Below are 27249 nucleotides of genomic sequence, written 5' to 3' on the forward strand. Positions count from 1 at the left end.
TACTTTTTTAAATCGTAACATTTATACATATATTTAAATGATCTCAATACAATTGCACAGCATTTGTAGGTCAGTTTGTTTCACTGACCATCCGCATTTTAATGACAAAAAAACAGTTTTCATGGTTAAATGTCTTCATTGGGCCCACAATCTGACTTTATAACCACAAGTTCATTGGGCAGGGAAATTATTGATCTGATTTTAAGGCAACATTATACAATAGTTTACAAGGATGAATAGATGAGAAAAAAACTAAACAAGAGACAAAGATGAAAGAGAACTAGGAGTCTGAATGTACACATGGCTGGAACTTGCACAACTGATTCTTTTGAAATTTGCAGTTCTGTGGAAAAGAATGTGTCTGAGATGCAATCTTTCACCATCTGTGCAACAAACACACGGAGGCACGTCAATATGTTCTGACACTGGTGTACGTTCAAGGGAGGGTCTGATATATATTGGGTAGATAATGCTTTACTTGACAGCTGAGGCTGGCAGCACACACCGAACGTCAAGAAATCTGCAGGCTGCATAGTGATCTGCGAGGATGATAAGTCCATGTTGATGTTTTTATGAATCCTTCATTGCTGCCCTAAGTGTAAGTACACAGACCAGGAGGGGCGGAGCCTATCAAAACATTCCCACTACCGAAAAAAAAAGCTACGAAGCAGACACTATTAAGCATTTAATCCACCGTCTCCGTTTTAATCTACTGCGGCTACAGTTAAACATGTCTGAAATAGTTCACATCATGAAAAGGAAATTCCCAGATGGCTGTTGTCTAATGTTGAAAGAGCTTTGCCAGGTAGCTGTCTATATTTTCTGTGGCTGTTTTTTTTGTCACAGAATGCCACCTAGATGCCAGTTTAGGGTACGAAAATGTTCATCAACAGCATCCACGAAGCTTTTGCAGGTTTTTATAAGGGGGGGTTAATTAAAAAATAATAGTAGCATTCCTAGCTACTGATCTTTGTCAGCATCTTGTTGATGGCCTGCTTGACGTGCGTGGTGGAGCTACGGCGTCTGGCTTTGCCCTGGACGGCGCGTCTCCTCCTGACCTCGCGGCACAGCTCGTGGAAGGCCTCGGCCACGTACCCACCCTCGTCTGCGCACGCCGAGCACTCATAGAAGGCGCAGGCCATTTCGGCAGCCAGCCGCTCGCCCTCCTCTGTGGCCACCTGCCGTGCATGGTCCAGGTCTGCTTTGTTGCCCACCAGGACGAGTGGGACATTCTTGGGCTTCTTGATGTCCTCGAGGAGACTGCGCAGTGGAGCCACCTCCTCGAAGCTGCACCGGTCCGTGATGTCATAAACGATGACAAAGCCATCACCCCACCGCATGTGGCCCTCCTTCTGTAACATGTCCTCCTAAAGGGCATAATAGGAAGATTCAGAACAATTAGAAACAAAAGGTTTGTCCATTCAAAACCATCTAAAGTGAACATCAGAGCCAAGTCGTGTCCAGGCCAGATTTCCGTCACAGTACAGGAACTGTTTATATGAAGGATGAAGGATGAAGGACTCTTTTTACTCAGAACATTAACAAGATCCAAAGTGCATTTCTCAGTGTTTTTACTGGATGAAATCACTACCATCCACACACCCTTTCATCTCCAGAAATGTTGATCTGCCCACTATTTTAGAACCTTTACACATCCTAATGAATTCAAGACATTTAGTTAAAAACACTCTCTTCACCACAATCCATCAAACGGCCTTTGAAAAACAGGCCTAAGTGCGAGCTTCAAAAAGGGACCCACTGGTGCAGAACCCGGAGGAGTCTTTAAGCATATGTTGCTGTTCTGCTCTCACAACAAAGAACACTTAGAACAGAAAAGGGCCGAGCCAGGTTCTGACCTCCCTGCTGCTGGCTCTCACAGTAAAAACACGCACGGGGCGCATGATGAACGGAGAGGCTGACATCTTTACGGCAGGCAGATATGCGCGGCTTTTGAACTCTGTATTTACTGGCTAATAAAGACATGTCAGCGTCAAACGCATATTCTTTCTTAAGGGGTCCCGGGGCTGTCAGTGTGGAGCCTGCGTTTCGAGGAGCGACGAAAACCCGGGCTCCTGGCGTTTTAACAGACGTGTCTGCTCTGGGAACACTAGATTCCTCATCAAAACAGAGCCCTTAAAATAGAGCGCAGCGTAACGAGAGAGGGATGACTTGACTGGAAGCGTCACAGTTGAGAGCGGCAGCCAACGCAACACCCACGCCCAGCCGCTAGCAGAAGTTTGGCTCACGTTGCCGTTTCATGCTTTGCTAGTGTAAGCTTTTTTTCTAATCCAGGGACGGCTTGATATAAAATGGCCATCAGACCAAATGGTCATTACATAATGTGTTTACACACACATTGATCGGCCATACCATTAACACCACAACCTACCGTAGTTTTGTGCGTGTCTTTCTTTTGGTATCTAAACTACCCTGATGTCAGAAGGAGATCTGTCAGTTCCGAGGTGGTGGCTCCATGGCTCTGTTTTTTTTTTTGCAAACTGCACACTGCTCCATTGGCCTGAGATCCAGAGAATTTGGAGGCCTAGTCAAAACCCCAGAAACATGGACCAACCTGCACTCCCCCATATGCATCAATGAATCTTGGACCACTTACCACTGCAGACCAAGAACAACCCACAAGAGCTGCAGCCTTAGAGATTCTATGAATCAGCCATCTAGCCATCACAATAAGTTGTTGAAATCCTAATTCATGCACATTTTTTCTGCTTCTATCCCATTAACTTGAAGGACATAGGGTTCCCTCAGGTGCCACTGTAACAACAGGATCGATGTTATTTGTGTCACTTGTTGGTGGTGCTCATGTTAAGTCTCATCAATTTACATAAAATAATGGCACTGGGATGTGAATGCAAGCAAAAAGTCATTTAAAACATCTGTGTTTACCTGTCCAGCTGTGTCTAGAATTTCCATGGTCACAATTTCGTCATCGATGCTGGCTTGATGACGATAGGTGGACTCTGCATTAATAAAAGGGAATTATTATATCATATCCATCTATTAGTAAAGTGATTTTATGTCTTGAGCTGCACACCCTAAATTATATACACTGAATGGTGCTTAAAATATCCTAAACATACTAGCGTATGTAACGTCATACATCCCATACAATATCATTTTATATGTATTTTGCATATATAATATACATACACACTATATTCTGTATTTATTTAATGTTTGCATACTGTATACATATGCTATGTTTTTTGTTCCCTCTTTTAGAAATCTTTCAGAACCATTGTAAGATGTTCCATATAAAGCATTAATCTATATCCATTCGTGAACACTGGGATATAAAAACAGGCCGTTTCTGTTCTGCTTATTGAATTAGCCCATTTGCACAGGCATGGGCAACAATCCAGTGAGTGTAAGCACCATGCCCCTCAGCAATTTCTAACTTTATTCAGATGCCTGTTGAGCAAAAACACCACTGGGCGCTGGCCACTTCAGGCCATGGCCCTAAAATCAATTTATGGCAGTTTTCAAAGTGCTGCTAGCACAGAAGTGCCTTTATCACTTCACTGTGAGGGGATGAGGGGCACGGTTTATGATGGTTTATCAGAAGCAAAGTCTCTCTCTCTCTCTCTCTCTCTCTCTCTCTCTCTCACACACACACACACACTGTCAAATGGACAGTGCATCCTTCCAAAGCTCTGCTGCACATTTGTTTTCCTTTTGTCCCTATATCATTCCTTAAACATTCAAAGACTCTGCAGCATTGAAGAGAGGATGGGAGACTCGTGAGGCACTAAATTCACCAGCACCTATAACTTATCAGCTTCCTCTCATCTTCCTCTCATCCCCAAGAAGGTTCCCACTCCACCCTGGAGTGATGGGGTACAGCTCAAACGTTCCCACACAATCCAATCGACTCAAAAATATACTATTTGAATTGCTATTTTAAGTGTTTTATTTTTTATGCATGTGTCTTTCCTCTGAATAATATAGCAGTGAGCACATGTACAACTTCACTCTCAGCAAATTAGTGCAATAGTAAAGCAGATTACACAGAAATTCATATTTTGCTGCTGGAAAGCAGTTTTTTAACTGGAAAGCCAGTTAAAAAAGACAATACATCATAACAGTCGTCGTAAAAGTCTGGAGTCGTTGGTGAAAACACGATAATCGTGCACATAAACTGCCAGATCACAGCCATTTCCGTTGCCTCCAGCTGAACAGTTCATTCATTTAACCTGGTAATGTGAGTAATAATAGCGTTAGAGAAGTATTAATTGCCTTAAACCTTGCAGGAAATCCACAGGTTGTTTCTCCATAGCCCTGCAGAGCTAACATCGCAACCTAGTGGCTTACAGCCTTACAAACCAGGCAGGTAGTTATAGGTATGAACTGCACTCTTTTATCAACTCTCCTTTTACCGATGAGCAGCAAGTATTTCTGTTTCTTTGGCTTCTGGGCTGAACCTGAAACTGGTGAAATGAAGTCCATCTGGTGTCAAACATGCTAAGAAAATTACATTTAGTCTTTTTTTACGGTCCAGTAGCAACTTCTGACAAGCGGCAAAAGAAACGTGGCATGAAATATGATTCAAATATCATTATGCTCATTACTGCAGGTCACCCGTTAGCGTGCAAAGTTAGCGTGCAAATTGTGCTTGATTGGCTGAATGAATAAAGTACAAAGTATGCCTGCATGCAGTTTGATTTTATAAATAGCAGTAGTGGGGGACCGCAACATGTGACCTTCCATCAGTGGTTTCACTTACAGACTGTAACACTACATAGTACATTGAACATAATACAATTGTTTTTGGCTTATTTTAAAGCTAAACATGTTCTAGTGCTTCCTAGGCAAAAACATAATAAGAGACTCTAAGAATTTAAGCCAAGGACCCTATTTTGAAGAATCTAACTGTGTTAAATTCAAGAAAAAGTAAACTGCAACCATAACGTTTCAATTCAGACCCCACAAATTTAAAGTTCAACCTCACCAATCTACTGGCCTAGACTAGTGCAGAGCAGCAATCTATCACATATAAACACCCAAGTAATTTAAATGTATAATGCTGTCCCTTAATGTGTTTTCCACGGAGGGGAAATGCCTGGCTTTTCGTTGAAAGGTGAACCTTCGAGCACCATTAATGCATCGCGGTTACCTTTCCGCCGGCGTGCGGGTTGCGCGCAGCCAGCGACATTTACACCACGTCCTCTGAAAACATAGTAAAATTGCTTCCAGACCCACCGCCGGCGTGGCACGAAATCTATCAGCCTGCCGCAGTAACTGAATATTCCGCCGGACCGTGCCGCGCTGCAAAGTAAAGCTCATCCCTGCTTCCACTTTTGGATGCGATGCACTGCATGCTGTCCTCATTAGCTGCAATAATCTATATACAGTGTGGCCCAGGGAGGCAACAGTTATTCGTATACATGCTGGATACAGAATTTGCATTACGATTCTGTTGCTTATGAAATAGCTGCAATATTAGTTTCATGCATGGTGAAAACACATGGAACTAAAGCTACAAGGCCTTCTAGAGACACAGGGACACAGAACTGATGACCGGCAGCATGCAGATACTCTCTCATTTCCCCTCTGAACCCTGGATTAGGACCTGCATTCCAAAATGGCCAATCACCTTCACTGTCCTAAACACGTCCAGTCGTGCACCGGACTCTTCCCTAAATCTCGACTCATTTATCTCCCCAAAGGAGACTCGCTCAGTGAGTGCGGAGGCATGCCGTAATATACAGAAATGCTTCAGCTGGTGCTGCGCTTTGGCAGGTCGTAATTTAAATCATTATGGCCGTTAATGTGGCACGACATGAGGCAGCCAATTTTATCGGGTGCCGACGTACACATGGCCCTTGTCCAAGCATAATGATTTTCAGAGGCTGCGCAGCACCCCTTGAGACGCAAAGCCCCTGAGTGCCGGCCAGTTCAGAAGGGCCCGTTTGCTTGATTTTCTCCATAGGCATATGCCAGGGAAATAAATAAAGAAGAGAGCAGCAGAAAAACGGGGCATCTTACCAAGTGTGGGGTCGTACTCCCAGATAAAGCGTTTGGTCAGGAACCTCACCACCAGAGCTAGAGAGAGAGTGAGAGAGAGAGAGAGAGAGAACATAATGAATACAGACAATCACATTATGATTATTCATTTTAGACCCCCTAATAAAAAGTGCATAAAGAACCCAGCCACTGGGGATGCACATGACAGTGTGTTTCTTGGTGCCGGTCCTAAGCCCTGGAAGGGCATCCGGCATAAAACCAGATCGGCCGATCCGCTGTGGTGACCCCCTAATGTGAGCAGTCAAAGGACGGAGAAAAAGAATATAAAGTTTATGAAGTAATTTTGTGAAAATATCTTTTTAGATTTTAAATGGTCCTGAAAGATATACAGAAATAAAAATTCACATTAATAATTAGAAAAGTTAATTGAATTTGTTTTCAGAAACACTGCTGATATGGAGACACAGAAACACAGCTAGATATTGGGCTTGTATGCATTTAAACATATAAACTCCTATAAGCAAAAGTGTGCAACAAAACAGATGAAAACATGTGAAAAGTCCAGAGAACAATGCTGGATTGGCGTTCAGAGAACAAAAGGTCAAAAGAGCTACGGAAACCTTTGCTTTGACATAAAATGTCAATTTTACACGAAAAACATAAATGCTAAAAAACTTTTAGTTCGAATATTCAATTAAAATTTGGGAGGAGTTTAACAAAATTGCAGTTTAGATCAACAGCTTTCACTCTATTGGTCTATAAAGACTTTTGCACAGTATATATAGACTGTCTTATATAGTGTGTATATAATGTATTAAATAAACAGGTTTTGTACTGGGGTCGCAGACTCTTTGCACAGTATTATATACTGTTTGTTAGTCTCTTCAAAGTATACATTTTACTGTACATCTTCTTTAGCTCAGCCTTTATATGGCTCTTCATCCAGAAAAAGAATCACTGAAACACTTTTCCCCACATGATGCATGGCTGAGCATTAAGAAAAGGCCAATCAAGCATAGATCTATAGATCTATTATAACCAATGATTGAACCAATACCCAATTAGTGTTCATTAATAATCTCTTTCAACATGCTGGGTTAATGTGTAAATTCCAAAACACACATGAGCATAACCATCCCAAACACCAGGGTTTTAGAAAATTCCAGCTTGGAAGGGGAGTGTATGAAGTTCACAGGAAATTAAAAAAATTGTTGCCAGGAGAAACAACATAGAAAAAAACAGATTAATAAAGGTCTTAGTCTAGATAGATTAGACAAGACCAAGAATAATCAGCTGTTTTACTTACTAAGCCGACACCCATGGTATACAAATACACCATTTATCAGACGCCTTTATCCAGAGTGCCTTACAATCAGGGACAGTCCTCTTGGAGACACTCATGGTTAAGCATCTTGCTCAGGGACACAGTGTTAGTAAGTGGGGTTTGAACCTATGAGTTAGTGGTCTTTCATGGGTGAGTCTTACCTACTAGGCTGCTACTACCACAAGGCTGGTATAAAGATTTGATTCATATGAAAAGATCAAGATCAATGATAATGTATAATGGTGCGGCGTTCGGTACACTTCATAGCTCTCATGCAAAGTTATCGGACAATTCATTACTGTCGTTTACTGATTCTGCCAGCATTTTGCAGAATTACATGATATATGGACCTCAATGGTGAAAGGTTGTGCAAGGTCACTGAGCAAGTATCTTATCAAATCATTTCCAGAATAGATCATACAACGCAAATTAGACTTGCCGCTGAGAACTTGTTGCTTGCTGCAGCGTCAAACAGGACAGGCTTCACTAAGGCAAGAATCCAAATGCATTTTTCTTTTTAAATGACAATGGATGCCCGTGACATTTTGAGCTCCCCTCAGTGTTTTAAAAGAATTTCCTAAACCAATCTTTATTCAGCCCACAACAGAAAATCTTGGTTGTCTTGCCTCTCTTTTTAAGCTTTGTCCCACCCTATGCAAAAGGACTCAACTTCCTTTATGACCCTAAACTGGGTTCAGTGGGTTTAGAAATGTAATTAATTATTTTATCTTCTACCCTGTTTATTTACTTTGCAATTTACACATAATGTCGCCTTTTTTGCACTTGCTTCTCTATTAAATCATTGCACCATTGTGTAATTTTGCATTGGCCATTTGTGTTATGTTTATGCTCAGTGCATAACCTGGTTTGATCTGTTTTTTCAGCATCAGCTGTCAGCAGGTCTCAATTTTCGATGGTGCCAAGCAATATTCATGACACCGCTTGACCTTGTAACCCGCCCGTACCAGTGAAACAATGACATCTGTTGATGACGTTACACCCCCTTAATAAAGCTGGCGATGATAAATTCAATTAAGCTCGACTGATCCTCCTGCTGTCATCCTCCTTCAGAATCCTGAGAGACTCTCCTGCTATAATAATACCCGTAATACATGAAAATCCTGAAACTAAATCATGCTTTTAAATTATGCTCTAATGTTACAAACTTTCAATGTTGCAAAGTTTCATTGCTACATTTCCGACATGCACAGGATAATCAGCGTCTAGACTGAAAACATGATTCATATCAAAAAGAGCTCAGGATATGATAAATGCAATACACATATTCCTGGGTTACATTCAAAAATCAGTATCACTGGTGTACATGTGCGTCAAGGAGATATTATATAACTACATAACTATAACCCCCAATCTTGCCACTGGCTTCTTTATATGTCCATTTAAATGTCATTCATATAACAGAAAGTATGTGTGTCTTTAATTCAGTGGGAGAATATTTAGAGAGTTTAATGAAGTCAGGGAATATTTCCCAGCATCCCCTGCATCCTGGGTGTCCTGTTAACCCTCCGACTGAGGACAACAGCAGTCAGAATGTCTGTCTGGCTGCTGTCCCAAGTTCTTGCATTTCTTCTATAGTTATAAATGATATCATTAACCATAGCGAGGGGTGATGTACTCACTAATCCAGGAATAAACAAGTCATTTCGAGATTTTGGTTTGTTTCTTTAGAGCAGTGACCCAGCAATGACATGAAACTCCAGAGCCCATTTCCAAATACACAAACCTAAAGTGAAGTGATTGTCACATGTGATACACAGCAGCACAGCACATGGTGCACACAGTGAAATTTGTCCTCTGCATTTATCCCATCACCCTGAGTGAGCAGTGGGCGGCCATGACATGCGCCCGGGGAGCAGTGTGTGGGGACGGTGCTTTGCTCAGTAGCACCTCAGTGGCACCTTGGCAGGTCGGGATTCGAACCGGCAACCTTCTGATTACGGGGCCGCTTCCTTAACCGCTAGGCCACCACTGCCCACCACTGCCCACCACTGCCCAGAAATCTCTGGTTGACCTGCTGGGTAAGGAGGCGGCCCCATAATCAAAAGGTTGCAGGGTCGAATCCCGAGCTGCCAAGGTGCCACTGAGCAAAGTAACGTCCCCACACACACCAAGGGTGATTGTTAAAAGCAAAGTATGTGTTTCACAATGACAATCACTTAACTTTCACTTTATTGATGTAAATGTAAATGTAAATGTATTGAAAGTCTGATTAAATAAAAATGAAGTCCATTTGGAATACTACTGATTATTTCATCTTTTATGATTGCCTTTTTGACTATAAGTCATGGCTTGACTCAGGAGGGGTGTCCCATGTGTTTCATTTTTCATGTGTTGATGTTGTCATCCCAAGATTCCAGATTGTTTGCACCTGTGTTGCCTGCTGTTTCCTGTCCTTGTCAGCTCATTGAGTGTCTACCTGTCCTTATTAGTCATGTTGAGTTGTGTATTAAATCCCCTTTGTAGTAGTCGTGTGTTTGCATCCATCCTTCAACCTGAGCTGGACTGTATGTCACCCCACCCTAACAGTTATATCCTGAATACAACATTTCTATGCAATTACATTGAAAACATTTATTAGGTCAGATCAAGTAATGGATTATGGATCTTCATTTTTGTTTCACATTTCTGTTAACTCTTGGTAAATAATCATTTTCAGTTAGTTATTATTCAGTAAATGCAATTGCAAACATAATTCATATTGCCAGGCATCCAATAACTGGTGGCAATTCGGCAGCAGACATCATTTTATCATTCCTCACTAGGCGAACCCGAACCCCGGAAAAGTCATTTTTCATCCTGCGCCACCCAACAGGGCTGTTTGCACCTGTGGCATCAACGTTTTTCTGAATGAAAATGACCTCGTCCTGAGCGACGTGACAACAACGCCGCTGGCAGCGATGTGTCACGTGGGCGTGAAGAGGTGGAACAGGGCATCCTGCAGCACAGCTCTCCCCCGTGGGCATGACGCAAGCGTGTATGAAACGGAACGTTTGCACAAAGCTGAAATATGACCTTTCTTTTAGTCTTTTCACAACTCAGCACAGAGTGGGTTACATGTTAAATGTGCTCAGAGTTTTTTTTTTTTTTTTTTTTAAATCACTGCCAATGCCAATGAATCTTTAATCTACACAATGTGAGGAAATATTATATTTAGAAGCACAGAAGCTGAAAGGATTAAAAGGTCATTGAATGGGTTTTTTTTAAGAGAGCAACAGGAAGTCTTTTTTTCCCACGACCGTAGCTTTTTTATTATTCCACTTTTATGCTGCTGTTATCAGCTTGTGTCAGGGCCAGTGATTTGCGATTTTCCTTTCCACTGGAAATAGTTTTTTTTTGCTCGGTATGTGCGATTCCACCACACTCACAGCAGCTATCAGCCGGACAAACTCGATTTTTTTTTTTTTTTTTTTATAATGGCAGCGGGGGCCAGAGAGCCATTTCAACCCACTGCCTTGAGCCAACATGGCAACGATGGAGGGTAATTACCCCACGACCGCCTTTTGTCCAGGGCTGAACTTATTATGCTCTGGAAATCTCAGTCTGATAACATACAAAAGCGAAGCAATTAGTAGCCACTAACGTGGTGCCACGTTACTGATTGAACAGCTTCTATTGATTTTGTCACAGCAGTGGAACAGATACCCCATGGTTCTTTGGTTCCTTGTAGTTTCTTCTAAGGGAGTCTATAGAACAGCGTCCATGGCCAGTGGCGCTGCCATGACCAAACTTCCAGCTGTATCAAGCTTCTTTTTTTTCCAAAGCATAATAATTAAATGACATTTTTGGACGAAGTAAACTGCTCATGCTTACGTGTTCTGAATAAGAGGGAATCACTGACAGAATGTCATTTAAAGCAAACAGTTCGGACGGCCTGATAAACCCATTTAAGTGGAAATACTCCAGGTCTCAGAAATCCTGCAGAATAGCACATCAGACCTGATCTCTCCAGCCAACAGACGAAAAACAGACAACCATATCCCGCTGATTGATTAGACAGCTCTGTCCTTAACAGAGACATTAATTGCAAATGTCCATTCTGTCCAGGCACACGTACAATAAACGTCACACAAACCACTTTACTTAGAAGGTTATTTCAGTTTTTACAACACAATTATTTCACCACTGTTATTAAATCATTGGCATATTTTAACCATATCTGACACACCAGTGGTTATATAGCCTGGTGTCGCAGCCTGTGACACAGTGGTGACCTCATGTTTCCATGAGATTCAGGATCAATTGTGTGCAGTGATCCATCAGCCGGCCCCATCAGCCACTGGCAGAACCTTCGTGCTGCTTGCATCTCTCAGGGAACCTCGAAAAATTAAACCGCACTACATTTAGCTCAGATGTGGGTGGATCAATTACAATTTATGACATATTAAAAATATGAATCCTATTAGAAGCAGCACTTCTCAAATAGTTCTCAAGTCATGAATCTGTAGTAAGTATAGTATAGTTTTGTGAACCGTGATGAAATATTTTTCCTCTGAAACTACCTTGTAAAAATGGGGCTTCCAAAGGTTTAGACTTGCTCTTTTTCAGCACTTTCCTGCTCAGTTACATCTGTTCAGATCAACATCTTGATGCAGGGTCCACTTTGTGTCAAAGTTTCATAGCACCCTTTCTTCCCATGGTGCATTCCGCATCCACGTGCCATCCAGACTCGAAACGCTGACCTCATAAATAAATTAATACGTTGATTCTTGTTGAGTCCTGGATGGACACATAACTGAAAGGTTGCCGGTTCAAATCCCGATCCACCAAGGTGCCACTGAGGTACCACTGAGCAAAGCACCGTCCCCACACACTGCTCCCCGGGTCGCCTGTCATGGCTCTGGTATGGTTAAAAGCAGAGGACACATTTCATTGTGCCACCATGTGCTCTGCTTCACAATGACAATCACTTCACTTTCAGCATGATGGACCACACTTAGTACCTTTTTATAACAGGAAATGTTATACTTTTACTGGTGTAATATTAACATGTTTATCTTTACTGTACTCTGGTCATGTGGCACACAACCTCAGCTGTGAGACACTCCAGGGGGGGAAAGAAGTCCTTAGCTCTTCATGGAGCCAGAGGTCACGACTCAGCACCATGGGTTCCCAGACTCTCTTTCACCGTCAGATGCTCTCCGGGGAACATATGTGTTTCCCGTGTGGTGACATTCTCATTGACAACCCAAGAAAAAAAAACTAGTTGGGTTAATAATGATCATTTTTAGTAGTGCAACAGTTTTGTTTTTATTTTATCACTCACTAATTTGCTTTCTACAATTTCTCAATCACTGTCCACACACACAGTGCAGGATGTGCATTTGACTGGTTGTCACCATGATACACAACCATTCATTTTCCATTAATTAGTAGTTTTCTTTCTGGTCAGGCATTTGAAAGATAATGTTCTGGGAAGTTCATGTTCCACTTCTTACATTTGAGTTACATTTCATCAGCAAATAATATTTATAAAATATTTTTTGTTTTGTCTGATCAGCCATTTCAAAATACATTTCTCATAATAACACACATATGAGTACAGGACACCGTGTCAGCCCTTAATACCACTTTTCTAAAGGAACATCGGTAATTGCCTCTGTGATTACACGCCACAACCCTGCGTCAAAGCCAAACGTAAATGCCAGGTTATATTTAAAAAGGTCTGGATGTTCCTTCGGCAAACTTCAACGTGTCTGAACAATGTCTCCGTTAAATACCAGCTGGCATGGGCACAGTCCTGACACACTTTTCCCCGCTGTATCCTGGACACATGCTTGTTTTATGACAGATAAATAAAAATAGGACAATAAACATTGGTGGTCACACAACCCTAAACAGGCATCGGAGATGAGTTATTAAATGGATTCATTTATATCTTAATCAGAAGAGTTTATTCTTTAAATCTTTATCTTTCATTTAATTTAAATGGATTAAAATAAATAAACAAACAAACAAACAAATAAATAAATAAATCTCAATCCGATCCGATCAAACAAATCCGAAGTCAAGAAAGTATCCTTACAGGAATGCAAGGACCACGTTGCTTTGTTTGGAGAGAACTCTTGCCTTGATGGACCTGACCTGAACAGGCCTTTTTGAAGTCTGTGGTGGAGGAAGTGCAGGTGTAGCTGGTTGTGAGGACCTGGTGGCTGAGCAATATGTCAATAATATTATGTTTATATTTCCATCTGTGTGAATACTGATAGTGATGCTGATTATTAGTTATTAGTTTTGAATTTAAAATGCTGAGAAGTGCTCAACATGCTGATACGTCTATCATAAATGTTAATGCACCAACTAAAAATATATTAGCAGACAGAGCCCTAGGGCATTTAGGCATATAAAAAAATATACATTTATACAGTTGAATTTGACGACTCATTTCAGTCGCATGCCAGTAAAATATATGCTGCAGAATTTGAATATTCCATCAGAACACTGTGGCTCTCAAAGCTCCAGGCACCTTCCAGTGTTTCATCCCAGCAGGCGGTTCAATTAGCAAAGTGCTGCAAAAAACCCCACAATCACAAGGCTGTGCACTCTGTACAACCCCGACTGGGTGCCTGGAAGCCTTATACATCCCATTTCAATGGGCACTCCTATAGAACGGTCATTTAACAGCAGTCGCTTAAATACATCCAATGCATACAATGCGTTCGAATCTGGCACCATGCACGTCGGTGCATCTCAGGGGTGGATCGACTTTCACCGGCTTAAATGAGGTCAGTGTTCGACCGCGTTTCTCATAGCCGCATCCTACGTCTGGAAGTTCCCTCAGCGAGGTCCGATCTGTTGCTGCTCCAGATTTTGGCTAACAGGTAAACAATTGCGGGAGAAAGAGACCCATTCAGCCGGGATGCCTCTTGGCACCTGATGCAGGCCACCTCATCTGGGTATGATGCTGAGCGTTTCTAAGGGCGCTAAAGAAACGGATCGGCATTGTCCGCGGGATTTAAGGGGTTTGGGTTTCATGCACAGCTCTTGTTCTGTTTTTCCAGTACACACAGGTTTATTCATCGTGGGATTTGAAAGGATGCGAGGCGATTGTTTCAGCTATACTTTTATGGAAAATGCAGGATTTAAATCCAGGCTAAAAACCTACATTAACCAGTACAGCCTGCAGTAGCATACAGCCCTCACCTCACCTACTCTCATTGCAATTAACTTAATAATAATTGAGCCTTTTCTATCTCTTCCCTCGCCATGTTTAGGCAATGGATTACATTTAACAATAAGTCTTACATATCAGCATGAACATGAAGTTTTGGATGAATTAAAATACGAATGCAAATCACATACAAAAAGCAACCCCAAAAATTTAGAGAATCTACCAAACACAAACAACTTATGCTTTATAAAAAAAAAATCTATTTTTGTAAAATAGTAATCTTTTTTAACACCTTAGCTCTGTACCAACATTAAAACTTAAAACGGAGCAATTTCGGTGTCCTAAACATCCCATTTGCTGAAAGTGTCAAAGGGGTTTCTTTCTATAGACCAAGAAAAAAACCCACCTCAGAGCACCATCATTACATTTTGAGAGCGTGCTAATGCCTGATGGCGAAGCAGCAGAAAGGAGGGGGACAGGAGTGCGGTGACTCATGCGTTTTCTGAGTGCTCCAACCTGATATGTAGCCAAGACAAAGATCTAAAAATATCTATTTAGTACATATCTGCATGTGAGAAAGAAGAACGGAGAAATCTTCTGGCATGGACGTTATGGCTTGCGGGACTGTGGGCAGCTCTGTTGAGATGGCAACGAGGCTGTGAATGGGAGAACGGGACCACAGGACCCCGTTCAGCAGACACTCAAGATAGATGAAGTGAGAGGCAAGGACGTCCGGTCCCACTGTGGGACAAAAGGATGTGCTGAGGGCTGGGAGGTGACGATGGAATTTTGGGTCTCTCCAGCTCTCTTCATGCACAGTCCAACGCTACAAATCAAAGCGCTTATTTGACATTAAACTGGACAAAATGCTCACATCAACACACCAACATACATTATTGACAGCATTGTTCATAGTTTGGCTTGTAAACTAGTCAGGTGAGCAAACTAGGTTGGTTTTAATATATACACACACACACACACACACACACACACAGTGATGTTCTGATGTGTATCATCTGTACAAGCAGAAACTTGCCTTCCTCTTTCTAACTCAGCCGCTCCACCTTCACGCTCACCTCCACATCTCACCATCCAGTGCCTTTCAACCATCTGTCTAAACTGTGCCAAACTAAACACCACGACCCTCTTCGTTGGCTGACAACCAGAGCCCCACAACCCTTCGATATACAGAGTGAACGTAAATCACAAGACCCCCCAACCACCCGCCCCCCAAACACACAGAGTATATTCTGACCCCCAAGATCCCCTGTAACATAAACACATAAAGCTGGATTCTCCAGCCCCATTGGCATGCATGCTGTGAGTAGAGCACACAATGCTCTTCCTCCGGGCAAATGTAACATAGTAATGGTATTTATGTAGTGAAAGTATGTTTAAGGTTTATTTAAGGATGCCAGACGCTCATTTTTTATCTTATTTTAGTGGCTTGGAAATGCGTTTCGGAAATGTTGTGGCACTGAGCACGGGTCTCTTCAACACAATGGTCTTCCATTGGTCTTTTATTATGACACCAAATATTGGAAAAAGCTTTGAAAGTGGAGAGGAATCCAAACTTTTAGTGGCTGTACGTGGTCCTGCTTCCCATGACAGGGGAACCAATGGGACAGGGGCTTGCCAGACTATGGCCTGATCCTTATATATATATGACATTGTCAAGATTTTGGGTTACCAAATACCTTGGTCATGCACGATGCTGTATTTTGGTAATACAAGAGGGAATATCATGTTAAAAGAAGATAGATATTTGTTACAAATTTCGTTAGCAGCCTGTAAGAAAAGCCATTACAAAGTGATGGCACAAGCCAGGTCCACCAACACAAGAAGAATAGCTGAAACTAGTGAGAGGAACACATAGCCTGGAGTAATTGACTTACAAGATCAGAATTAAGGAAGAAATGTACTCTTTTTTTATTTTTTTTTTGATAAAGGTTGAGGCCCAAAATACATATATGTTGTATATGCATGAAAATGTGTGTTTATATTTATGAATGTATGTATGGTTTTATGTATAAAAACACCTGTGATATAAGGCAATACAGTCTGTTCATGTGTTCTTTCCTTCAATCCATTCTTCAAACAAAGCAGAATGGACAACTCGACAACATAGTGTCTCTCGCAGGGAGGCCTAACAAATCCATCAAGGTTCATATCCAAAGTAGCACTCCATTAAAAAGTTTAGGAGACAGCCCAATCCCAGGCCTTTAAGATGTTGAGATTCTAAGGGTCTGTGAATTATGCAAGCTTGTAAATGTAGACCAGAGTGGAAAGGTGGTCAGATCTGAAAGATGTGAGTTGGGTCTGGTTTGAATAGCAGCCTCTTAAATGGATGCAGACAGAATTTCTTCCTGAAAAATTTCTTCCACGCAGGTCTGAGATATTATGAGATAGAGCCTATTTACAGGCATGAAGAAATGACCTCTCCTTTCATATGGAGGAGACATTTAATTCCTTCATCCTGATTATAAATGGGTGCTGAAGTGCTGTCAGACAACTAGCCATCATTTATTATGTCCGCATAAATATTAGCTTTCAATTTGAGTCAGAATCCATCTTGAGAAGAACTTATTTGATGTTGAGGTGCCTTCAGTTTAACACATTGCACGGTATCCTCCAAATTTCTCTTGGAGGAATGAAAAAGATGAAAGGGCATTTCTGCACAGACTAAGATTTGTGTTGTCTAGACAGAATCCAGTTGAGGTGCGTGAAATGATCAGGCACCTCATCTAAATATGAATTTTGGTCTGCTGGTATGTTCCATTTGCAAGTCATTACTTCCACATTTCCCTGAACTGCGCACTTTCATACGTGCATTAACCAGACTAATGCTGCATCAAGCATGTTGAGATTCTTGGAGGTGTGGCTCCCTTCCAGCTCACTTAAATTAACACGAAAAATGACCCCTCCTGAGCCACACGACAGGGGTCCAGGAATTTTATCTCCAGGTAGAGGAGCCGTGATTGGCCCAATTTTTGCTGTAGTATAATATTACTGGCCACGCCCATAAGGCATCTTTTCGAGTTCCGAGATATAATGCTCCAGTAGCTGTGGTTGTAAGTATTATTTACGTGGCCCTTCTCCAGTAAGTGAGTAATTGCTTATTGTGGGTATTACCCACAAATGTTTATGCTCGCAAAATATTTATTCTACAGACAAACTGACGCAGCCAAAGGCTTTAAGAGGCAAAGAGGCCTATGCATCATGAGGTGTTATAACAATGATACGTAGAAACATATGCTCCGAAGTAGGCTCTGCCTGGCATCACATTACAATCACACGAAGGGCTTTTTATTCCACTTTTGCACACAATTCCCCAAATGTCTTTGCCTCGTCATTTACCGCTGCCCCCTTCTCGGAAGCATCACATGCGATGGTTACGTAAGGAAAGATCCTGCAGTGCCGTATGTGAGTGTGTGTTGCGTTCTGCATGTACTCAAGTCTTTCTTTCTCTTTCGCGTCGTTAGGTTAGGCAGGAAACGGTGAGGTACGTCAGCTTCAGCTTTCAGCTTCCTTCTGATACATACAACCATACCTGAAATAAAACCTTTCATACATTTTTTGTATGAAAATCAAATTTCCTGCAACTTGTGTAACTTATATAATAAAATGTGATTCGCCTAGCATAAAGAAATGGACCATAATCAGAAGATTGCCGGTTTGAATCCCGAACCGCCAAGGCGCCCCTGAGCGAAGTACTGTCCCCACACACTGCTCCCTGACATTTTTGACGGCTGCTCACTGCTCAAAAAGGGTGGTGGTTAAATCCAGAGGACAATTTCATTGTGTGCACCGTATGCTGTGCTGCAGTGTTTCTTTGTGAAGTGAAGTGATGCAATGACAATCACTTCACTTTCTTTTTTCACTTTTAACTAATGAACTCTCTTATATATTCTTAGTATTTAGTTAACTCTGAAGAAGAATAAATCTAATAAGGAAGTAATACATATGTATATGTAGCAATATTCATGTGTTCTTGGTTAAAACAGCCAAGACGTTGCAGAAAAACGGCAAGGAAAATGCTGGAATTACATTTTTTATAAAATAAAATGGAAAGCATGCACATGCTGTACAGTTCAGTAACGGAGCCAGTGGGGTACGTGAGTTGCTTCCAGCGGGTGTAAAGCAATAAAATCTAGAGGTGCGCTCCATGTTCAACAATACCCCCCCACCAACGCACACACATACACACAAAACATATACACTCACACATAAATCAATCCAACCCTTACGGCACGTGAGGCCCTTCCCATCACAGGGGCTTACATTAAAATTGATTCATGACCTAATGAGGTCCATAGGCGTCCTATTGCTCCTCTCAGGGTGGGGAGGGTGCTGACTTTATTATTGTTATCTTCGGGGCTGCAGGGGAGCTGCATGCCAGTCCAGCAGACAGCTCCTTTTATGGGGGCACACTTTGCCCTCAATAAACTCTCTTTTCTCCTGTGTCTCCTAAAGCACTGAACTATGCTCTGCATGTCTTTCTTTCTGTTAATGTGAAGGCACGCGCATGTGTACTCATGGCTGGGACAGACACTTCAGAAAGTGACAGCTGAATATTGAGTATATGAATTCAGAATACTTTCACAATACACATTAAAAACATATTTAAAACAGTGTGGTATCATGTGTTTTTGCCATGATTTTTGTCAGTTAGGATGAATAAACTGTATTGACATGAATGTGCATTTGAGCCTGTGTAGCAGAAGCAAACCCTTGTAATTGGTCACATCACCTTCGTTCGGGAAGGCTTGGGGGGTCCTGCATTGGATGTCCTGTGCAAAAAATGTAAATAATATAAAGCAAGGTAGACAAGTTTTCTGCTGACTGAAAATGACATGAGAATGTGTTGTGCAAGTCCAAGACAAGCGAAATGTAAGGACAAGTCGGCCCTCACTGCAGAAGAACAATTCTCTGCTGTCCACTGTTCTCTGGCACTGTTCTCTGCGATCTCTTGGGCATACGAATAGCCGGGAGTACAGATCCTTGTTTTTCTGCAGAGGGCAACAGGCAGACATCCATCTCCCAGTGGCCAGCAGCTAATCAGAAACACGCAGGCATGTATTGCCGACAATCACCCCCTCCTTCCTGGGACATACAACCATCTGCTGATGGGGTTCAAAAAGGTGAGTCCACTGGTGAAAACGCTCCTATTTAGCATCCCTTTCGTTACATATAATATTATTAACATAATTTACATGAAAGAAAAAAAATAAATTTACTTACCAGCTATATGTCAAGCAACATGACATATAAAATGACACATATATAACAAGACATATATATGTCATGACACACATATAACAAGACACACCAAAAGATAAGAATTATGTTATCTGCACATGTTATATACTAGCTCATGATGATTAAAGAGTCAAATGTATTTAAATATGATAAATATGTACAATTTATTTTGTGTCAGTCTGTAATTCTTAGTAATCCTTAGTGTTGGGCTTCAGTCACAACATCCAACTTGCTTGAGCAAAACCTGACAACCCTCATTATCCAGCATGATGAGAGAATTTCAGATGCACAAAACCGTTATTGCAAAGAAACCAAATATGTTTCAAAAAAATAACGGCACATATAAAATTTAAATTTTCATATTCCTATAACTTTTCATTGATGTTGAGGACTTCTGAGCTTTTCACTGAGCTGAGGTGGGAGTGAGGGTGGGAGCTCTGGATAACTGTTTTTGTCATATAACTGGATTGCACTTTGTCGGGCCTCTACCCTAAGACCTGTCCAACTTGGTCGTCCCACCAAAGAGAAATGAGCTACTTTTGGCCAATTTTTTTTTTAAAAGTGGCAGCGCATATTGCTACACTTTAGAAAGTGGGATGTCACAAAATTAATTTGATTTACCAATATAAATAACTTTTTTCTTGTTGTTCCAGTTATGATAAGTAGGAGAGACTTGTTTGCACACAACGCACGACAAATTCCTTATGACCAGCCGATTATGGGTCGGACAGTATATGCCCAGCTGAGAAACTCGACACTGGTTCATTTGGATGTTTCGTGGGGCAAACCGTGAGTGGGGATCTGCACAAAAACAGAGCACAGACGAGAGAATCGAACAAGAGGGGAAACCTGTCATCTAATTTGTGACTGTTCAGTATCTTCTCCATATTCAGTAGGTAGGATGTTTGTTTAGGGGGGCATCGGCCACTTTTGCCCCAGCGTAGTGCCGGCCCCGACTCTCTCTCACGTTGTGGTCCCTGCGCGACTCCAGGCAACTCGGAAACGTTCCATCCGCGCGAAGCGAGGTGATGCTGATCGTCAGCGGAGGACACGTATCTGCAGAGCAGCCCGGTCAAAACAGATGAAATTTAATACAGCCGCCGCAGACCCCCCGCTGCCAGTGAGTCATGTTGGTAACGGTAAACTGCGGCCTGCAACGTTCGTCTTGTTTCCTCTCGGTTGTTGCTGGTTTTTTGGATTGGACTGCGGGGTGGAACATTTCGGGATGCGTTTTTCATGCCGTTTTTGTTTTTGCTTGTAACTATTCATTATGCCCCTCTGCATGCGCTGCCAATTACTGTTCTGGTGATTGCCTGGATGTGTGTGTGTGTGTGTATGTTTTAACAGAAACATCTGGCCAGATGTTGCTCTCGACAGTCTTTTTTTGAAAGACGTCGACTAGAGTGTAATCAGTGCAAGAAATGCGACCACTCGCACTGATTATTCATAACTCTCCAGTCGCAGTCCAGATCTTTGCTTTTGTTGCACAATACTTCTTGTGATATGACCCCGGAATTGCTATCTATTCATTGTTATTTCAATATATTTGTATTCACCCATCATAAATTACTTTATGAGCACTGAGAGATGAAGTGAATAACATTGATTATCTTGTGACAATGGCCCCTTGCACATTATGTCCTTGTAGCTGGCCCAGTGTGTAATGACTGGGGTGTCTGGGTCAAAGCATCTCCAAAACTGCCACTCCAAAGAAGGCAGTGTGATGCTTTGGGTAATTTCCTGCTGGGAAACATTGGGTTTTTGTTGATGTTACTTTGAAATGGTGTTCTGTAATGGCAGCGCCCTCTTTCAACAGGATATCATGTCCTGAGACACTGCAAAAAAATATATTATGAAGAACACAACTTGGTCTCCAAATTCTCCTGATTTCAATCCAATTCTGAAACAGTCTGACTCATGGGGGCACCAACCCACTACTTACAGGATCGGAAACCTCCATTAGTCCCTAAGAAGACCAGTAGAGGCCACACCACAGTAGATCAGGTCGGTTTAGGTGGCAAAAAGGTTGCCTGTTCAATTTTATTTTTTAGATGGTCACAACATTATGATTGGTGTAAACCAAAAACCAGAGATCTGCCACTTTAATAAGGATAGCAAAAGCAATGCACTTTAAAAACAGCACAATGTATGCCCGTGTATAAACGAAGAATAGTGCAATAGAGCTACAACGCCAATAATCCAATTTCTTTCCCCCAAAATAATGAAGCAACTTTAAACCCAGTTTTCCATGTCTTTGTTCCATGTGGTTACTGAACAATGAGGATGTCTCCAAGACAGATGAAAAAAGAATTATAACCACTAGTTGTGCAATGTTTCTAACACGGGACACTGCTTGTGCAGTAGATACAGGATCCAAAATTCGTAGGGGTTCTGGTAAACATTTGTTAATTTAGAACCCCTTTCCAGATGCTGTTAGACAGATCTCTTTTCTGGAAGTGTTTTTTTTTTTTTTTTTTTTTGCTTCCCACACTTGGCATAAGGAGGAAACGAACTCCCTGCCTTCATGTCATAACACTAAGTGTTACGAAGTGCTAGAAAATGACTTGGCAGCCTTCCTCCAGGACTCTTTGCATGAGACGCTGCTCCTCGTCCAACAGCCAACAGGCAAACCACACAAAGCCCTTTCGGTTGTTTATTGCTTCTTTAGAGGAGTATGGATGTTTCGCAGTCGAGAGGATTAAAAAAAAAAAAGCATTTTCCTCTGCTGATTTAGAAAGGCACTCCAGACCAAACGTCTTTCTTTGTTTCATGACAGAATGTCGAGCCACAGAAAAATTATTCTCCTCCATTCACAGTACAATGAAACTATACTACATTACTCATTTCTGTGCATCTCATGTGTTTAAGTTGGACAAAATTGCTTATTTTTTTGCTGTTCTAAACTGTATTGCCTTCTATAGTTAATGGCAGTACTAGTTAGTTGCACCACGAATTTCTCCTTAGAGCCTTATTCTACGTCATTGTGAGCTGGCATAGTTACACAAAGGAATTTGTTGTCTGGCAGGAAGGTACCGGCTGCAGCATCATGGCACAAATGAGTAGGTGTTGCCAAGTGAGTAGGTGTACCTGACACCGACACTCATCTCTACTGCACAGACTCTAAATTTGACACAACGAGGGATTTTTGCTTAATTATGAGTTGATAAAAAAAACATGCTCCCACGTCAGTGACCAAAATAAATGCACAGATTGCATTGCTTGCAGCAACCGGTGTAAATCCAAAGCAAAGAGCTCTTGCGGGGCTCCACTCATGGAACTCAGCCCAGGCATGATGTGGGGCCAGTGGTGGCCTAGCGGCCCTGTAATCAGAAGGTGCCACTGAGGTGCCACTGAGCAAAGCACCGTCCCCACACGCCCCCGGGCGCCTGTCATGGCTGTCCACTGTTCACTCAGGGTGATGGGTTAAATGCAGAGGACATATTTCACTGTGTTCACCGTGTGCTGTGCTACTGTATATCACATGTGACAATCACTTCATTTTAGACACGTATCAAACAAGTCTCAAAATAACTACAGCACTATGGTCATTTGCATCATGATTTTTGCCATGTGAGCATAATGCTGATGGTATTAGGGTGGTAGTAGCTCGGTGGGTGACAGACCCGCCTGAAAACCCCGCTTTTTACCATTGCTACGTTGTCCTGTAAACAGGCCGGGAACTCTGGGTAAGGGTGTCTGATCAATGCCGTTAACGTAAGCGAATGAACAACAAAGGCAATGGCTTCGTTAATGAGATGAATGCATACAGGAGATGCAGGACCTACCAGATTTTCCCACGCCAGCCCGACCGAACACGGCCAGCTTCACCTCTGGGCTTTTTGCCATGACAGCCACTAAAGTGGAAGGAGCCAGCTGCAAAGGTGACAGATCTCTCCTTGGCAACACCGTGGCCCGGTATCAGCAGCCCATCATCAGCTGCCGACGAGGGTACCTCTGAAAAGCACACAGACGCGTCATAAACCGAGGGACACGAAGGCTCTTACTGCTACCTGCCATTTATCGCAGCTCATTATCCCAAGGGGAAAAAAATACAGGAATTTAGTCATGCATTTAGTACGATTTCATACTCACACTGCCCCATCAATAAGAGTGTAAACTTAATATGAAGTATTTAGACCAACATTGAATGTGAATATTGATCGTACACAAAATCGCTCCGATAACATCCGCAGCTTCCTGACGAATTTCATTGTCACCCACCCACACACACGCAACGAAGGGAAGGATGCGCCATGAGACGATAGCGTTCAGCGTTGCCAACGGTGATGGCAGCATTAGAGACGTGACTCATTCTCTCTTATCTGCAGCGGTAGGCTGTTGGCGGAAGTCTGTAGCATGTGGGCGTGCGCGCGCGTGTAGGTTTGTCTGCGTGGAGACCATCCAATGAATTATTCATTCATAAAAAGTCATAAAGTAACGCCCACCCTCGAACGAAAACGCCGCGTCGAATCTAATCAGTGGCGTCATGAGCACCACAGTGTGAGAAATCATCAGTGATGTGTTGCATTTACATGATTACAGAACGAATTCAAAATGCCCATGGCGGCCATCCCATGTTATTTACGGAATACCAACACGCCTTCTTCAAAATTATGAGCTGCTGATTAGATGATCACATCAAGCAAATCTCACCAAACAAGGGAAGGTCTGAGGACCGCTGGTGTGAATGTAATCCTCCTATACAGACCGCTGAACCTGCTAAAGTTGGTGTAAATATTATAATATTTAGTTGTGTGCATAACATGTTATGTTGTCTGCCGTTTAATTTTTCTATATTAATGTTACACCAGTTAGAATTAATTAAAGTGTTTCGATGACAGTTGGACTTAACATTTCATATTGAAGCTGGATGCTGATCTATTTAAACATTGCAATGTTTTCCTAATTGTATTTGTAAAATGTCATATCAATTTTGGATCAAGGGGTATGAATTAATACATTTAATACAGTTGAATAAAGACGTAAACATTACATTCTCCCTGGTTGCACACACATCGACATCAAGCTCCTCCGGATTTTTTTCTGACAATTCAAGTGAAACTGAAGTGATACACAGCAGCACAGCACACTGTGACACAACGAAATGTGTCCTCTGCTTTTAACCATCACCCTTGGTGAGCAGTGGGCAGCCATGCTCAGTGGCACCTTGGAGGATCGGGATTCGAACCGGCAACCTTCTGATTACAGGGCCACGTCCTTAACTGCTAGGCCACCACTGCCCCAAAAGCACGAGCCAGCCAGGTACCTAAGGACCTAAAATGACTTGTGAATCGTGATCCGGATATTAAAAATCCTTGACACCAAGCAAAACAAAAACATCAATCTTTTCATTTTCGGCTGCAGGCTGAGCCCTGCGTGTCCGTCTGCCCTGCCACCCCCATGTGGGACCCGTTTCTCGGAGGACCCTTATAAGGAGTGAGTGTGCCGCTGCCACCACCGCCACTGCCCGCTTGCCCTCCCCTGGCCATCTTGAGTGCCTCCGTCATTCCCGCCTCTCACTTGGAGGACAACCTCCATCTGCTCTGCCATAGGCTCCATGCAACACCACGGCCGCTCTCGGGTTCAGCGGCTGACTCACACGACTAAATCTACCAGATAAAAAAAAAAAAAGTGGCAGAATGACTGGGCATAAATCCACACGGTCTGTAGATAGGAGTGAGAAGAAGCCAAAACAGAGAACAGCTCCATCTATGAACCTGTTTTGTGAGTAAAGCTTGTCAGAGATGATGGAGCTGCGGTGGTTTGGACAATTACAAACCCCGTAGCTCTGAGGCTAGGGTGGAGACCAACCAACAGATGCTAAAATAGACATGGCCAGAGGAGGAACCGACTTTTTATAGCTGTACATGACAGAGGTTCAACAGAGTAGTGCAACACGTACTCCTTCTCATGGTCAAGGGGGTCCAAGATCTCAATATCTCATCAATTCTTCATTGGCCACACCTATAGCTGTCACATCGGAGTGGGGCAATTTGGTCCTTGACTTTATGTATTTTTGGTCCTTTCCTAGAGTATAACAATCTAATGAGCTTTATGGTTTGAGAAAGCCCAAAGAGGAGTTCCTGGACATTTGGAGATTGGGTCGTTAGGTTGATAACCATACCCTGTTCATAATTAAAAAGCCATTTGGAAGGAAAACCTCCAGGAACGAGAGAAATGGACGTGGTAGGCGGGATTTCTCGGTGGAAGAAGGCAGAGGGTCTATTTCACAACAATGCCAACCAAGACTTAGTCCCACAACAACGTCCAACAACAAACCAAGTTTTGGCCTCCACCCACAGGCCTGCAGCGTCTGGGCATTCATTTCTACCTCCACCAAAAAAACAAAAACACGTACAAAAGGCAGTAATACATCGTCATTAGCGATAGGATCTCACGATATGATACGTACCATGATAGGATTATAGGATCATGATACCTTTCATATTGTGATATTCTACAGTTTACTGAAAATGTAAAAACAGAGCTGATACACAGGATGCATTACATGCAATAATTCAGCCAAAACAACATCATTCAGATATGAAATTTGGACTAAATTTGTATACCTCGATATTTCATGTCCCTGTATCCATACAATAACACCACGTGAAATATCACGATATATTGATCTATCGATTTTTTTCTAACACCCCTAGTCAATAGTCAATGGAGATTTTATACAATAATTGTCTCGCAAATGACAGACGAACGTTTTTGAGATGATAGCCAGGATTAATTTTTTTGTATGAATTTATATGATGAGAATAATTCAATAGCGAGGTCTGTCCCAGCGTGGATGTGACATGAGCCACTGTTACCGGGGTCGCGGTCCGCGACAGTGACGGGACATGCTCCTCGAAACTATGCGCGACAGCTCACAAGTCGCCCACTGTCGCGACAGGGACGCCGCGTGTCCGGGGTTATAAAGTGCACGTTTATTAGCGGATTAAATCCGTCTTTCGCTCAAACTCGTGGCTCGACGTCCCACTTCGGAAAATAAACGTCCTACAGCCGCATCAAAGAACTTGCTTCAGGCGAAAGGTTTTAGCGGCGATCTTGACACCTGAACCGCATGCAACGAGCCGGACGCGAACGCACCTTACCGAGTTCGCTCCAGGTCGGGGCGCCTGTGACAGCAGCGCGACAGCCGGGGACACTCTCTGCGCACGGTCGCTCCCAAAGCCCGGAGCGGACCGCTGCGCCGTTTAAAAAGCCGCCCGTCGATTATATATTTATTTCGCCCGAAGTGCCGCCAAGTGCCACTGCGCCACGGCTCGGTGGCGCCCCCTGTCGCAAGTCGTGTGAAGGTGACCATTGGGGAGGGGGGCGGGTCCATCGCCAGGTCTCCTTAAGCCACACACATTTTTTTCCCTATCAAGTCGTCTCAGATCATTACGAGGGCAATCAATCAATTTTATTAAGTTTCATGAACCAAGTGGAACCTTCAATAATGGAGGGGCTGTGGCGGCCTAGTATGAAAGGTGGCTAAGAAAATGGACCCGTAATCAGAAGGTTTCCGGTTCGAATCCTGGTCCGCCAAGGTGCCGCTGAG

At 42.6% G+C, this 27249-nt stretch overlaps 1 protein-coding gene across 3 annotated transcripts; it reads right to left on the reverse strand.

Moving 5' to 3' along the window:
• Window positions 1–26927, reverse strand: rerg (RAS-like, estrogen-regulated, growth inhibitor). Of its 3 annotated transcripts, none has more exons than XM_028955622.1 (5): window positions 26796–26927; window positions 23480–23648; window positions 6004–6060; window positions 2905–2978; window positions 1–1367 (listed from the first exon to the last, which is right to left on the reverse strand). In XM_028955622.1, the coding sequence occupies exons 2-5, from the start codon at window positions 23538–23540 to the stop codon at window positions 957–959; spliced, it is 603 nt and encodes a 200-aa protein (XP_028811455.1). In that variant the 5' UTR covers window positions 23541–23648; window positions 26796–26927; the 3' UTR covers window positions 1–956. The 3 variants fall into 3 exon arrangements, with proteins under 3 accessions (XP_028811455.1, XP_028811454.1, XP_028811456.1); XM_028955621.1 differs by having other exon boundaries at window positions 26801–26896; XM_028955623.1 differs by lacking the exon at window positions 26796–26927 and adding an exon at window positions 23787–23848.
• Between the last annotated feature and the right edge of the window lie 322 nt (window positions 26928–27249).

The sequence above is a fragment of the Denticeps clupeoides genome, chromosome 15, assembly GCF_900700375.1.
Source record: "Denticeps clupeoides chromosome 15, fDenClu1.1, whole genome shotgun sequence".
In the NCBI taxonomy this organism is placed as follows: domain Eukaryota; kingdom Metazoa; phylum Chordata; class Actinopteri; order Clupeiformes; family Denticipitidae; genus Denticeps; species Denticeps clupeoides.